The following is a 16308-nucleotide window of genomic DNA, read 5'->3' as shown; positions in this document are numbered from 1 at the left end:
ACTTTACCTGAGATAAATTTGTCTTCATTTCTGTAAGCAAGTCAAAGCCATGTCTCACTGTCACCGCAGGCTGGCCTGCCAATAATCCAACCCTCATAATTGAAAGTCGTATTCGAGTCAGCCAGTCTTGACAAGTTTGGCGATTGGTGTAGAAAAAAGTCCTAATGACCTTCAGAGTAGAGAGAAACAAGAGCTCAGGAATGGTTCAAAATTTACACACTGCTGTCTCAAATACTCATTAAATCAAATATATAAGTCCATTCTGATTTCAGCTCTGCACACATTGCCAGATTTCACTATGACACTGCTATAAAGCAATACTCAGTCCACTGCAACCAACCTTAGGAGGTGATGTTAATGCATTAGCACATCCCTCATATGCATTATACATTAATTTCTCCAGGTTTTCCAGATATTGCAGAAGAAGAATAAGTCTAAGTTGGTTGCTACTGTGTCCTTCATCATTGTCTGCAGTTGTCCATTGGCTAACATCCTGATCAGGATTTAAGGTGTGAGCTGCTAGGCTTCTAATGATACCTAAAAGTAAAATCAATGCTCCAAATTTGAAAAAGAACTTTTAGAGGTTCTACCTGTTCTTGGACATTATTTCACAAATGCACATTTATCAAACATCCTCTTAATAGCCATTATTTAAAAACAAAATTCCCAACATGAAAAATCATTTTAGGAGGAAAAAAATGCTTTCTCAAAATGAATCCCCCACATTTCTAAACAAGAAACAGCAACCATGGTGTTGTCAATACAGAAAAATACCTAAAAGACCAATTAAAGAAAACAATCAAGAAATCCACTGTTGAGGGCCGGGCAGTGGCGCACCAAGTTAAGCACACATAGTAGGAAACACAAGGACTCATGCAAGGATCCCCTGCTCCCCACCTGCAGGGGTAGGGAGTTGCTTCACAAGTTGTGAAGCAGATCTGCAAGTGTCTTTCTTCCTCTCCTCTCTCAATTTCTCTCTGTTCTATCCAAAAAGTTGAAAAAATGGCCACCAGAAGCAATGGATTCATAGTACAGGCACTAATCCCCAGCAATAACCCTGGAGGTAAAAAAAAAAAAAAAATCCAGTTTATTTTCTTTATATTGAGGGGCTTAATGCTTTACAGTGCAGTCACTGACACATGGGTAACATGTACAATTTCACTATATACCAGAACCCTGCAGTTCTCTACCCCCCCCCCTTGTTTCTTTCCTTTTCCCAGAGTGATTTGCTTTTGATCCAATACACTTTGTGTTCTCCCTATGGAGAATTGTTTGTTTACTGTGTTCTCCCTAGAGTGAACTATTTAAGTCCTGCTTCTAAGTAAAATCATTTACTATTTGTCATCTTTTTAGCTTAACTCTCTGCATAGTTTCTTAATGTAAGACTTGAATCTATTACCTTCAATTGTCTGGAAAGTATCTTGCGCTCTTCCCAGTGGTGTTCTCAACTTAGAAAGGACAGTGAATTGTGCTGCTTCCCAAATAGCCCACTGCCAGAGGACAGCATCTGTCTTTAGCAGATTGCGGGGTATTGTTGATTGGTCACGCTTATCCAGTCTCTGGCAGCTATAGAATAATCTTTCTAACCAATTGTCCTTCCTAGAAAAAATAGTTTCATATTTAATAGACAATGGCAACTTCATTTTAATAATACGAAGTAAATATGCAAGGGGGACAGAGTAGAGACTATCATTTTTCCTACTCCAAAAAGGCAGGATCTGGAAAGCAATTTATCCCCATTACTCATTGAAGGAGATCTTTTGTACTTATGTGGATGGATTACTTAGGGTATATATGTAGCTTCTCACAATTTGCTATAAGAATACAATATTCACCACAACTAAGTCTCCAGATGTTTATCCCCTGGCCCCCAAAGCAGTGAAAAATATATTCTATCAGTTAACTGTTAACCACATTTCAGTAATCAAATTCAAAGCCCCCCCCCTTTTTTGTTTCTTCAGATTCTATCATCTTCAAAGCAATTCTTTCTACTGCTGAAAAATGAAATAACCCATTTGAGAAGACTGTTTTCTAGATCATACCCGAGCATATTTTTTTCCTCAAAACTGGATATACTGCCAACATATACAAGAACATACGAAAATTATATTTCCTGATTAAATGAGTTTTCAAATGTCTTACCCTGTTCTGTGAGAGTTCCCATATAAAATGAAACTAATAACATCAGAGAAATCTTGTGGGTGGAATGTGTTACTTGGTGCTTTACTCATATGACTTCTTAATGCTAAAGAAATTTCTTGAATTTCTGTGTGATTATTGTTACTGTAGACAGAAAACAAAAAGCCATTGTTAGACAAAATGTTTCAGTTAAAAGGTTTGTAAATACAGTGGGTGGGTTATTTACTTGCCAGCTTAATATAAAAATAAATAAGTAGCAGATATAAGCTCCCAAACTAATTTCATAAAAATATAATGGATTACAGCTTAAATTTACAAACTGAATACTAAGAAACATACTTAATACATGAGTTATTCTGTACTAATTATGATGAACTGATAAGTCATACAAAACTTTATTTTCTTTGGCATTTGCATGATTATTTCTTCAAGCACTGAAAAATACAACATAAGATATAACATCAATATACCAACAAATAACATCAATATACCAACAAATAACTGCCTTTTCTAGATAGGGTAGTAAAAACAGTGGAATCGTTGCCCCAGAAACATCTGTTATACCTCAAGACAACATCTAAAGGAATTGACTTCAATAGCTTTCCAAATGCTTGTCGAATACGAGTTCCACTATGTACTAGTTGGACACGGCAAACATCAACACATCTATTAAAAAAAAGAAGACAAGATAGGCCATACAGATATAGTATCTCCAATTTACTAGGATCAGAGTAGAAAAAATATATTCAATCAATACCTCTGTAAAAGGTCATCTGGCAAAGAAGAGGACAAAGCATGTAGACTACTGCATGCCTGAAGGCAGATGTTCACATCTTCTACAAGAGCTATTAAAAAGTAAAGGATAATTACTTTCAGCTTGCCAAAATAAGCTGATGTGATTGTGTTGTACATTCTGAATTCTGCTGCCTGAGAGGTGACACAGGAGTGGAGAGTAGAACTTACAAGCATAAGGGGCTGAGTTTTTTTTTAAATATTTATTTATTTTCCCTTTTGTTGCCCTTATTTGTTTTTTATTGTTGTTGTAGTTATTGTTGTTGTTATTGATGCTGTCGTTGTTAGATAGGACGGAGAGAAATGGAGAGAGGAGGGGAAAGCAGAGGGGGAAAGACTTCTTTTACTGCCTTTGTAGCAACTCCCCTGCAGGTGGCGAGCCGGAGGCTCAAACCAGGATCCTTAGGCCAATCCTTGCGCTTTGCGTCTCGTACACTTAACCTACTGTGCTACCACCCAACTCCCAGGGCCTGAGTTTTGATACCCATACCACATGTGTTCTTTGTTATCCCTTTCTCATATACAGACATATACATTTTTTTTTTAATTATTTCTGGGGCCGGGTGGTGGCACACTTGGTTGAGAGCACACGTTAAAGTGCACAAGGGCCCAGGTTCGAGCTCCTGGTCCCCACCTGCATGGGCAAAGCTTTGCGAGTGGTGAAACAGGTTTGCAGGTGTCTGTCTCTCTCCTATGACCCCTACTCCCCTCAATTTCTGGCTGTCTCTATCCAATAAAGATAATAAAATTTAAAAAAAAAAATAATTTAATTTCATAATTTTCACAGTAAATTCTGCTCCTGGCTGGAATCTTCTATTGCAATAAAGTCTACGAAAGTCAAGTATTCTGCAAATTTCACTTCAAGTGACTAATCTCCAAATCTTTTACGGAGGGAATTTTAAAAAGTATGAGACATATTTTTAAAACTTCACATAAGCTTAACAACTGAATAACTGGATAAAACAATGTTTCTGAATACTGACTATTTAAAAATTAAGGCAATTATGCATTTGTCATTAATATACAAATCATACATTTTTGGGCATTAAAATATTCAAGTGAATCTTTCTCCCACTACCAAAAATCTTTGTTTAAAACATGTTAACAAAATATAAGAATCAGAGAATCTTACTGTTGGCTAAGAGGCCTTTGCAAAATTTGTGAAAAGATGGAAGAGAAAATAAAGGTGCATATGTTTCCGATTTCTTCATCAAAACAGCCACTTCTAAAGCCCAAGTCATTAACAATTTTCTGAAACAAAACAGAAAATAGTTGATTTTTCACTAACCAAAAGCTTTAAAATTCTCTTACATTAGCTTTTATTTTCCCTCTTAAGGTTTACTATCTCAAGGAATCAAGAAACAATGAAATTATAGCAATCCTTTTGCCAAAAGTTGTATATTTCTCTTCTTTTAGCCTCCAGGATTATTGTTGAGGCTCAGTACCTCCACTATGACTCAACTGCTCCTGGAGGCCATCCCCCCCCATTTTTGTTGCCCTTGTTGTTGTTAATGTTATTAGTGTTACTGCTGATGTTGTTGTTGGATAGGACAGAGAAATTGAGGGGGGAGGGGAAGAGATGAAGAGAAAGAGAGACACCTGCAGACCAGTTCCTTCACTGCTTGTAAAGCAACTCCCCCGCAGGTAGAGCCAGGGCTCGAACCGGGATCCTTAAGCCAGTCCTTGCGCTTGTGCCACATGCACTTAACCCGCTGCGCTACTGCCCAACCCACAGCTGTATATTTCTTAAGAAAACTTTTTTTTTAATTCTTTTTTTAAAATTTATTTATTCCCTTTTGTTGTCCTTGTTGTTTTATTGTTGTAGTTATTATTGTTGTTGTCGTTGTTGGATAGGACAGAGAGAAATGGAGAGAGGAGGGGAAGACAGAGAGAAGGAGAGAAAGATAGACACCTGCAGACCTGCTTCACCGCCTGTGAAGCAACTCCCCTGCAGGTGGGGAGCCGGGGTTCGAACCGGGATCCTTCTGCCGGTCCTTGTGCTTTGCGCTACCTGCGCTTAACCCACTGTGCTACAGCCCGACTCCCTTAAGAAAACTTTTTACAGTCTAGAGTAAACAAGAGTAAAATGTAGCAAAGAGAATATAAAAAAACCTCAATAGCATCTCAAGAGGTGCACACTGGATAAAGCATTGGACTCATGCACAAGGTCTTGAGTTCAATCCATGGTATCACATATATCAGAGTGGATACAGAGAAAGTTATCTCTAGCCCTTAATAAAAATATAATGGATTATAGCTTAAAAGAAATACTATAGATACATTCTTCTATAAGACACTGCAGCAGTGGGGAGAGGTTCATGTAAGTCTCTTAGGAAAGAACAGGAAATCCTAGATTAAATAATAAAATCAAACTTCTAATTTGTTCAACCTCAATCTGATAATCTTCATCTTATAAAGTTAAGCTGAATGAATAAAATTAATTACCTTGTGTCTTGGTTAAGATTGTCTTTCTTAAGCAATATTCCCAGGAGGTTTAATATAATTGAGAAATGTTTTTTGGTAGCTGTAGTTACAGTACTAATCACGGCTCCATCAAACAAAGATGGGGATGAAGAACTAAGACTACTAGATATAAAGTGATCATGCCTGGAAGAAAAGCACACATTATCTATTCAGCACTAATCAGAAGACAAAAGCAATCCCAATATGAAACCAATGCAGACTTCTTAAAAATTAGACTACAAATGGTCCATATTCCCCTTTAAAAATAAACTACTTTTAAATACAGCACCTGGTACAATGTGAATACAATGTGTAGAGCACTGCATACTGAATGGCAGGAAAGTGGACAGCCAAGTCACTGTGCACAATCATCAGGTTCTTACTCAGGAGCGCAAAGACTGTTGGAGATAGTGCCCACATCTGATGAGAAAGGAAGAAAGAAAATGTTTGGCTTCTCAAAGACATAAGTTGTATGCACAGAGTTTGTCCTTTAGAATCCTACATCTTTATGTGTTAATGAAATCAGAATTTAAATTTGGAAGTAATCTAGTACACTTAACTTGGGGTCATCAAGCATTTTATAAACTATATTAGAATTTTCAGGCCACAGGATATCTTAGTTGAATTGTTCATTCCCCATTTTGTGACTGCAGAGAGAAAACAGCCATGTGAATAAATAGCTGTGTTGCAATAAAAATACGTTTACAAGACTAGAGAGATAGCTCATAGGTAGGGCAAGTGCCCTGCCTAGATAAAGTCTATGTTCAAATCCCAGCACCACATAAGAGGTGCTATGACACAGGAAGAAGCTATGTGCTAGTGCTATGCTTTCTTTCTATACATATGAACAAATGAGTAGCAGTAAAAACACATAGGTACAATACCCTGGTTCCACACACACTTTAAAACAAACAAAAAATTCCATTCCTTCTCCCCCCCCCTTGAGAGGTTCATGTTTTACAGTACAGTTGCTGACACACGAGTACTATTTCCAATCTTACATGATAAAATATATATATATGTATATATGTATGTGTGTGTATATATGTATATATATATGTATGTGTATATTTAATCGCCATCAGGGTTATCACTGGGGCTTGGTGATGTATCTGATAACTATTTTTCCTTTTTTTTCCCCTCTCTTTTTCTTTCTTTTTGACAGTATACAGAGAAACTAGAAAGGGAAGAAGAGGTGGGAAGGAAGAGAGACACCTGCAGCACAGCTTCACCACTCAGTAAGATTCTCCCCCAAAGGTGGACACTAGGAGCATAAACCTAGACCCTTGTGAGTGGTAATGTGTGTATACTAACACATGGCCTGATCCCAAAACAAATCTTTCAAAGATATTTTTAAATTTCACAAGGTCTGGGCTGGGGAGGTAGCGTTATGGTTATATAAAAGACTATTATGCTTGTGGCTCCTAGGTCCCAGGTTCAACCCTCCACACAACCATTAGCCAGGCAGGCCTCTGATTACTTTAAAAAAAAAGAAAAGGAATAAAAATCCTGCAAAGCTCAATACATGGGAAAATGTACATAGCATAGCAATAAAAAGTAGGACTGCAACCCAGGACCGTTCTTTTGAATATATACAGCTTTTAAATAAAAACTAAAATATCATGATAGCTTAAAGAAAAAACTCCTTGCATTCAAAATATTAACGGTAATTAGTAGTCCTTTTGCATAACTATTATGCATCTCCTCTGCCCTAAAACATTTTCTAAGAAATAAAATATATTAAAAAGAAAATCAAGGAAAGATAACAAAACATAATGGCAGAAAATATTTCCACCTATTTCTTTTATTAAGGGTAGATCCTAAATATATCAGTTCTGCAATGTTTATACAGATGCACTGATACAGCAGTACAAAATTTACATAAGCATGCAACATAAAACAATTTCACTACAAGACTCACCCCAATCAATGAATTTTTGGCATTTCCAATTGTAGTCAGTGCACTGAGGTCAAATATAACCACAAATTTTGCATTGTCCACATTAAATACATGATTTTTAAAAGCCTCGTGTTTTATTTCAGAACAGGCATCAGGAAGCTGTAGGCTATGGAGCAGGTTGTTTAGAGCACAAGTCATTTCTCCCAAAATTAACTTATATGCAGTTTCCAAAACGGGAATATTCTTCAGGCTTAGCACTGCTTGATAAACAGCATGGGCAACAGCAACAACCTTAAAAAGATTTCATAAAAGTGATATATAAAATATAGCACTGCTTGATAAACAGCATGGGCAACAGCAACAACCTTAAAGAGATTTCATAAAAGTGATATATAAAATATAGATTTAAAATTGTAAGAACATAAATCCCCCAATGAAGAAATAAAGTCATGAGGCAAATCAATTAGTGGATATACTCACTGTTCAAAAACCAAGTACAATAATAAAAAGAAATCATTAAAACTATACTTATCAGTAAGATGTTTCTGTGTGTGAGAGTGAAATTTTTAAAATTCACAGAAGCCAGAAGCAGTTTATAGAGATAGGTTTCCCCTTATCGAATCAAAAAACAAAGTGGTTTTGGCTCAACCTAGGTTAAGAAGCTAAAAATAAAGTTTTATTTACAACATACAAAGTAGTCAACAAATTAATAATTTTTAAACTTTTATATATTTTGTTAATTTATTGGATAGAGACAAGAGAGAAATTGACAAGGAAGAGGGAAGTGGGGGGGGGAGACTCCTGCAGTACAGTTTCAATGCTTGTGAAGCTTTCCCTCTGCAGGAGAGGACTAGGGACTTGGACTTGGACTTGGGTCCTTGCACACTGCAATCTGTGTGCTCAACCAGGTGTGCCACCACCCAGTCCCTAACTAATAATTGATGGAAATCTCAAGAGTATCTGGTAAATGACTAACACATACAGCAGTACAATCAAGAAATATTAAGTGAAATGAATGAATCACTACCATCACCATATTCCAAATAAAATATTATGTCACTACATCTTTTTTTTTTTAAGATTTTATTTATTAATGAGAAAGATAGGAGGAGAGAGAGAAAGAACCAGACATCACTCTGGTACATGTGCTGCCGGGGATTGAACTCAGGACCTCATGCTTGAGAGTCCAATGCTTTATCCACTGCACCACCTCCTGGACCACGTCACTACATCTTATTTAAATAGCCTACTAAGCAACATAAGTAAAATTCTTCAATGGCCTAAGTCATTATATATATAAGTCACTGTATAACTTACAGGGATGGGTTGTGGCATACCTGGTTGAGCACACATTCCAATGCACAAGGACCCAGTCCCTACCTGAAGGGGGAAAGCTTTCCAAGTGCTGAAGCAGTGCTGCAGGTGTCTTATCTCCCTCCCTCTCAATCATCCCCTTCCCTCTAGATTTTTCACTGTCTCTACCCAATAAATAAAAATTGAGGAAAACAAACAAAAGGAACAATGTATAACTTACCTCTTTTTCTTTATGATAACGCAAAAAAAGTAGTTTTGATGATGGTATAAACAATTTTTCTACAAATGATGATGGCAGTTTTGTATTTATCTGTTCAACAATCTAAAAAATAAAACAAATGAAAGAAATAATAAAGGCAGAGAGAGGTATGAGCTATCAAGTAGCAACTATCAAGTAGCAAAACCACTTTCAGGAACCTGCAATGGATAGTGTACTATGGAAGGAAATAAATCTAACAAGGTTATATATTGTATTCCAATGACATGACACTTTAGAAACAAAACTAAAGAGACAGTAAAAAATCAGTGATTACTAGGAGTTTCAGCAGATGAAGAGATGAGTAAATGAAGCACAAGGGATTTTGAAAGTGACAAAACTAAACTGTAATGATAAGTACATGACAACAAACAGTTGTCAAAAATCCATAGAATGTACAATACAATGAACCTAAAAGCCATGGATTTCGGTTAATAATATGTCAATGGGTACAGTATGAAACTATACATCCTGTCATCTAACAATCTTTCAACCCACTATTAATCATGAATGAAAAGTTGCAATAAAAATGTTGTGGGAGAGTCTGGCGGTAGCGCAGGTGGTGCAAAGCACAAGGACCCAAAGAAGGATCCCGGTTTGAGTCCCTAACTCCTCACCTCCTGGGAAGTCACTTCACAGGCGGTGAAGCAGGTCTGCAGGTGTCTATCTTTCTCTCTCCCTCTCTATTTCCCCCATCTCTCTCCATTTCTCTCTGTCCTGAATCCAACAATGACGACATCAATAACTAAAACGGGCAACAAAAAGGGAAAATGAATAAATATTAAAAAATTTTTAATGTGTTATGAACTTATTTAAAAAAAAGTAGCCAGACTTTGTGCCACATAAGACACTGTGCTAATAGGTGTGGAACATAGGCCTGTAATCTGGTCATCTTAAAAATCATTACAGACCAGGTGGTGGCACACAGGTAAAAGGCACACATTACAGTGTATAAGGACCTACGTTAAAGCCACCTTTCCCCACCTGCAGTGGGGTTGCAGGTATCTTTCTCTCTCCCTATCTCCCCCTTCCCTCTCAATTTCTCTGTTTCTGTCAAAAAGAAAAAGAAAATGGATGCCAGGGAAATGGGTTCATAGTGCAGTAACTAAGTTCCAGCAATAACCCCGGTAGCAAAAAAAGAAAAGGGGATTATTAAATCACTAATAAAAACGATTAAAAATCAAGTGATTATGCAATATTCAGAAACAAAAATAGACTAAGCATAATCATAAATACAAATAATATATAAGAAGTGATAATACAGTGCCAATTTGACTCACACCATACGAAAGCAGTATTTTGGTGAAAGGGCGAAACTAATGAGGGAGACAGGTATATGGAAGCTTCAGGCTCACTGTTGTTGGTTTTTTTTCTTGTCTTTTTTTTTTTTTTTAAGAATTTATTTTTTTATTCATGATAAAGATAGGAGGAGAGAAAGAGCCAGTCATCACTCTGGTACATGTGCTGCCGGGGATCAAACTCATGCTTGAGAGTCTAGTGCCTTATCCATTGTGCCACCTCCCGGACCACCAGGCTCACTGTTTTGGCAAACCTAAAAATTCCCCTAGCCCCAAGTAGAAAGACAGGCAGAACTTTACAGCCTACATTTTAAAGCCTTTACATTGTGCAATTAAGATATATAGAATTTTGGCAAAGGAAATACCACAGCTGGCAAGGTTTGGGAGTTTATGTGCCTGAGGATCCTGATTAGATCACCAGCATGGCACATACAAGAGTGGTACTGTGTTCTCATTCTCTCAACGTTCTCATATGAATTCATATGGCATACATTTTTTTTTAAATTATCTTTATTGGATAGAGACAGCCAGAAATTGAGAGGGTAGGGGAGACAGAGAGGGAGAGAGAATGAGAGACACCTGCAGCCCTGCTTTACCGCTTGCAAAGCTTTCCCCCTGCAGGTGGGGATATGGCATACATTTAAAACATATATAAACAGTATCCTAGCACTGGCATTTCCACATTGGCAAAAGAAACTTATGACTTTGTCAAAAATATTCAGCAGAATGTCACCTAGACATTCCATTGCTTTGGAATGATCAACATGGGAATAGAGGGATGGCAAGGAGGAGGCAGAAAGTTGTAGACCTAGATAAAACCTGGTGTCCCAAGTATTTGTAATTATACCTTTGGATTATAGGTGTGTGGAGATTCACAATACAGGGCTGGGTGGTGGCACACCTGGTTGAGCGTACATTACAATGTGCAAGGACCTGGGTTCGAGTCCTCAGTTCCCACCTGCTAGGGAAAAGCTTTGCGAGTCCTGAAGCAGGTCTGCAGGTATATCTCCTTCTCTCTCCCTCCCTATCACTCCCTTCCCTCTCAATTTCTGGCTCTCTCTATCCAATAAAAAATAATTAAAAAAAAAAATTTTAGGGGTAGATAGCATAATGGTTAGGCAAACAGACTCTCATGCCTGAGGCTCCAAAGTCCCAGGTTCAATCCCCTGCACTACCATAAGCCAGAGCTGAGCAGTGCTCTGGTAAAAAAAGAAAGAAGGAAAGAAGGAAAGAAGGAAGGAAGGAAGGAAGGAAGGAAGGAAGGAAGGAAGGAAGGAAGGAAGGAAGGAAGGAAAGAAAGAGAGAGAAAGAAAGAAAGAAAGAAAGAAAGAAAGAAAGAAAGAAAGAAAATCTTCCACTGTGAAAATCAGACTTTTAGTGGTCTAGGAGGCAGCGCAGTAGATAAAGAATTGGACTCTCAAGCATGAGGTCCTGAGTTCAATCCCCGGCAGCACATGTACCAGAGTGATGTCTGGCTCTTTCTCTATCCTCCTATGTTTCTCATTAATAAATAAAATCTTTTAAAAATTTTTTTTTGCAACAACAGAACTATTTTTTAGTTAGCATAAAAATATCCATAATAAAAGGTAGGGAGGAGGAATAATCGTGCTAAGTGAGATAAACCAAAAAAAAGAGAGGAACAAATACCAAATGATCTCACTCATAGATGGAACTTAAAGAAACAAGGACAGATACAGAAAACACAAAGTGAAAAGTTGGACTGGGTATAGTATATTGCACCAAAACAAAGGACTCTAGAAAACAGAGATGAGCATCCTGGAGACCCTGGTACAAGATGGTAGGAAAGGACCTAAGCTGGAACTGAAAGTACTTTACAGACACATATTATGAAGAGATGAGAATTTTATCATGTCAACTGTACTGTAACCATTAAACCCTAATACTGACTTGGAAGAGTAATGGTATTCTGGACTGGGGAGACAGTACAGTGGTTATTACATTACTGAGTCTTTGAGGTCCCAGGCTCAATTTCTAGTACTACCATAAACCAGAGCTGAGCTGTGGTATGGCAAAAAAAATAAAAATATTATTAATAATAATACACCAACCAAAGCTTTAATCTCTTCCACAGAAATTTAAGGGAAAGAATAAACAGTAAAATGCAACATAGGGCAAGGATCTAACTCAGTGACAAAGTAAAGACTTCATATGTATGAGACACTGACTTTGATACCAGTTACTCCTACCTCACCCCCAAAGGAGCAACAACAACAAAAAATTCACATACCAATGTGAGTAAATTCAAGACTGAGATGATATAATCTGTACCACAAGTCTGGCAATTCTCCAGTTGATCTAATCCATATGTAATGACCATGTCACAATGTATAGTCATGCTAGGATCCAAGCTGCCGAGCAAAACACCAACACACTCATTAGCAGCTGTCAATACAGCCTCAGAAAAAAACACTTGGTTTGCAGCCGTCACACATCTCATTACTCTGTATAGGACCTGCAAATGGGGAAAACAAGCAGCTTTTAAAAAAATTTACATGCTTCTTCAGGGAAAAAAATGTATTTAGCACAGCTTCAATCAAAGACTGCCTAATATGTCAGTGGTCTCTTCATAATTCTTCTCTTGGAGTAGAATAATGACAATTTTGTGTTACTTTACACAAAAGTGATCTTGCCTAAAAACTCCTAGAGTACTGCCATAACAAGAAATGTAATTCACTATCCTCTATTTCCCTTATTTCTAATTCCTATCCACACATACATTCTTTCCTATTTAATCTTTTGCACCTCTATTATTATACAACCACTTTACTGTGAAAAAATAAAACTATGAAACTATGTTTATCAGGTTAAAGTATCAAATTGTTAGTTTTAGTTATAGTTTTAGTACTGACAGTTCTGTTCAAATAAAGAATTAACTTACCAAGAACTATATATAAATGAAGTTATTTTATCTAGCAATATGTTCAAGAAAAGTAAATGCTCATAAAAACTAGTTTTATACCAACAGATTTTTTTTTTTCATTATTTAGACAAACCCCCTGGGCCTGGTTGAGCACATGTTACCAATGTACAAGGATAATAACAAAAAAAAAAAAAAAAAGACAACCCCCTGTATGACTGTATAAAGCTGACTCTCTTTTTATTCAAGCAGAGTATAATCACAGTCTCAACTCTCATGTTTATTACAATGAACCACTCACTGGCCCATTAATAGTGTAGCAAACTCTGGGGCTGCTGAAACACGGCAATACAGTATATGACCATGTCTCAGATTACCATATGTATTAAATTCTTACACTGGTATATTCTTTGATATTAGGTTATCAAATTGTCATGGTCAGAGAAAAGTACTCAAGAGATTTTTCTGTAGTACATTGTCCACAATGTTGAAAAAATAAGAGACTCAATAATTTAAAGCAAAAAGTACAATTAATGGGGTGGGGGGTAGATAGTACAATGGTTATGCAAAGAGACTCTTAATTCCTGAGGTTCTGATGTCCCAGGTTCAACTCCCCGCCCCACCATAAGCCACAGCTGAGCAGTGCTCTGGTGTTTCTCTCTCTGCATGTCTCTCAAAAATAAAATAAATAAAATAAAAGTACAATTAATATTAAAGAATCAGAAGCTTTTCTGGTTATATAAGTATCCAGAAGTATTCATACACACATGCTAGTCAAAGTGTTAATATTATACTCTACTAAGTAAAGAAGCATATACAATATGAAATACTTACATCTGTCACATATGCCTCAGTAATTGGGGGGCCTCGAATTGGGCTGAAGCGTTCCCCAATGCTCCTCACCACAGTACTGAATACCCGGAGAAGTGCTGCCAGCTTTGGTAAGGACACAGACGGTGGTGGAACGTCTTCATCTACTGACTCTCCAGAGGCTACATGACTGAGATCCTAGATGTGAATTCACAACATACTTATTTCAATGGGAAAGTGGTTTTTTTTTTTTTTTTAAGGATTTTATTAACTTCAACAGATAAAAGAAGTAACTTCTTCTATCAACTTAATTTCTGGGGAGAATATTGAAGTACAAATTTAAGTACAAATGAAGCCAGAAACTTTTGCAGTCCCCTAGTTGGTTTCTGCCAAAGTCTCATCCTAAGTGTTCTTTCAGTCATTCAACTAAACACAGTGATCCCACAACAACAACATGCATATAGATAAAAAATGATGGCTTGGTCTACAGATTTAAAATTTAGTTAAGAGAAACCAGGAGGAAGAGCAATGGAAAGAACATTAAACTTCCAGGAACAGGGTCCTGAATTCCATTCCCAAAATTTCAAGTGCCAGAGTGATGCTCTGGATGCTTCCTCCTCCTCATTCTCTCACAAGTAAGTATATCATCTTTAAAAAAAAAAAAAAAATCAGTTGGGGGGGGAGGAAATGCAGGAATTATTAGTCAAAAACAGAAATATGAAAATATATATTTAAATATAATTAAGCACTAAAATAAATTAGTCTTGTAGAAATCAAAGGGAAGAGTTATTATGAAAATGGGTGGCTCCCGAGAAGCAAATGCTTATCAATTTAAAAGGTGAGTAAAGAGCTAAATATGGGGGCTGGTCAGTGGCACACTCAGCTAGGTGCATATAGTACCAAGTGCAAGGATGAGAGCAAGAACCTGAATTCGAGCACCCGGCTCCCCACCTGCAGGGGGACACTTCACAAGTGATGAGGTAGGTCTACAGGTGTTTTTCTTTTCCTCTGTATTTCCCCCTCCTCTAAACCTTACCCAATAAAATGGGGGGGGGATGGCCACCATAAGCATTGGATTGATAGAATTAGCACTGAGCCCTAGCAGTAACCCTGGAGGCAAGAAAAAAAAAGAAAAAAAGAGGGAGGGGGAGGGGGATGATTAAACATTTTTCTCAGAAAGGGATCGCATAGGTTGGTATAGTTCAAAGTAATGAAGATACAACGAAGAAGCTAAACAAGCATTAGCCACCAATGAAAGTATGATAAATCTGAATAAAGAACAAAAACTGACAGGACACATCAGATTTTCTGGTTTTTCTGCAACATATCTTCAAGTGCTAGTTGAAATCAAGTTTCCTCCTACATGTGACCCAACATCCCCAATAGCGGCAAAATGGACAGCTCTGGGGGGTTTGTACAACATCATTTTAACTTCAATTCTTTTGGTTAAATATGTAAGTTAAGAGTGAACTATAAGGGGCCTCGTCGTGGCACACCTGGCTGAATACACACGTTACAATGCACAAGGACCCAAGCTCAAGTCCTCGATCCATACCTGGGGGGAGAGAGGCTTTACGAGCAGTAAAGCAGAGCTACAGCTGTCTGTCTCTATCTTCCCCTACCTACTCAATTTCTGGCTGTCTCTATCCAAGAAATAAATTTAAAAACTAAATTAAAAAAAAGAGTAAACTACAGAAAAGATTATCATAGTGGTCTGGGAGGTGGCACAGTGGACAAAGCATTGAGCTCTCAAGAATGAGGTTTGGAGTTCAGTTGCCAGCAGCACTGTACCAGAATGATGTCTGGCTCTTTTTATCTCTGCCTATCTATTTATTTCATGAATAAATAAAAATCTTAAGTAAATAAATAAAGTCATCAGAAAACTACTAGCTGCCAGGATTATTTGAAGTTTTGCAAAATCAGATTTATTCACTTTAATAATTGTAAGCAACATGGTGGGCAGAGAGAGGGAGAGGTAAACTGCAATAGGGACCAGGAGATAGTTCACCTGGCACAGAAGACACACTTTACCACACATAAAAGAGCCTAGACTCATGACCCTGGCCACTACATGAAGGCTCTATGCAAAGAGAAAGCTTCACGAATAGTAGGGTAGTGCTGTAGTGAAACTCTTTCAGTCTCTTATTCCTATTTTAAAAATAAATAAATAAATAAATAAATGTCTACCAGAAGCAGTAGGCTAATGCAGGCTCAAAGTCCAAGCAAAAATGTTGGCAAGAAAAGAGAGATATACACACACTATTGATACAATGGTCTACATTTTCTGTTTAAATATCAGATCATGTGAATTATTTATTAAAAATAAATCTGGCACTATTTTAAAGTTTATTTGGTTGCTATTCTTATAACATGTACACATCAACCAGGTGTGCCAACACCAGGTCCCTTGGTTATTATTCTTAACTAAACTTTTTATTAATTTATCTATAAAATAGAA

At 37.2% G+C, this 16308-nt stretch overlaps 1 protein-coding gene across 4 annotated transcripts in view; it reads right to left on the bottom strand.

The window, feature by feature from the left end:
* Positions 1 to 16308, bottom strand: part of SMG1 (SMG1 nonsense mediated mRNA decay associated PI3K related kinase) — a 147705-nt gene that overhangs the window by 73566 nt on the left and 57831 nt on the right. For all 4 annotated transcript variants that reach the window (XM_060172891.1, XM_007516538.3, XM_060172889.1 and 1 more), the window contains 13 exons: positions 13875 to 14048; positions 12411 to 12635; positions 8829 to 8930; positions 7316 to 7585; positions 5684 to 5814; positions 5377 to 5538; positions 4064 to 4182; positions 2897 to 2984; positions 2704 to 2805; positions 2143 to 2283; positions 1400 to 1599; positions 341 to 537; positions 8 to 169 (listed from right to left, as the gene is read on the bottom strand). In XM_060172891.1, coding sequence (XP_060028874.1) covers positions 8 to 169; positions 341 to 537; positions 1400 to 1599; positions 2143 to 2283; positions 2704 to 2805; positions 2897 to 2984; positions 4064 to 4182; positions 5377 to 5538; positions 5684 to 5814; positions 7316 to 7585; positions 8829 to 8930; positions 12411 to 12635; positions 13875 to 14048 — 2073 coding nt within the window. The remainder of the gene's footprint in view (positions 1 to 7; positions 170 to 340; positions 538 to 1399; positions 1600 to 2142; positions 2284 to 2703; positions 2806 to 2896; positions 2985 to 4063; positions 4183 to 5376; positions 5539 to 5683; positions 5815 to 7315; positions 7586 to 8828; positions 8931 to 12410; positions 12636 to 13874; positions 14049 to 16308) is intronic.

This window comes from Erinaceus europaeus, chromosome 15, assembly GCF_950295315.1.
Source record: "Erinaceus europaeus chromosome 15, mEriEur2.1, whole genome shotgun sequence".
Classification (NCBI taxonomy): domain Eukaryota; kingdom Metazoa; phylum Chordata; class Mammalia; order Eulipotyphla; family Erinaceidae; genus Erinaceus; species Erinaceus europaeus.
Note: the sequence above shows the minus strand (reverse complement) of the source record. Positions and strands in the feature narration are given on the sequence as shown.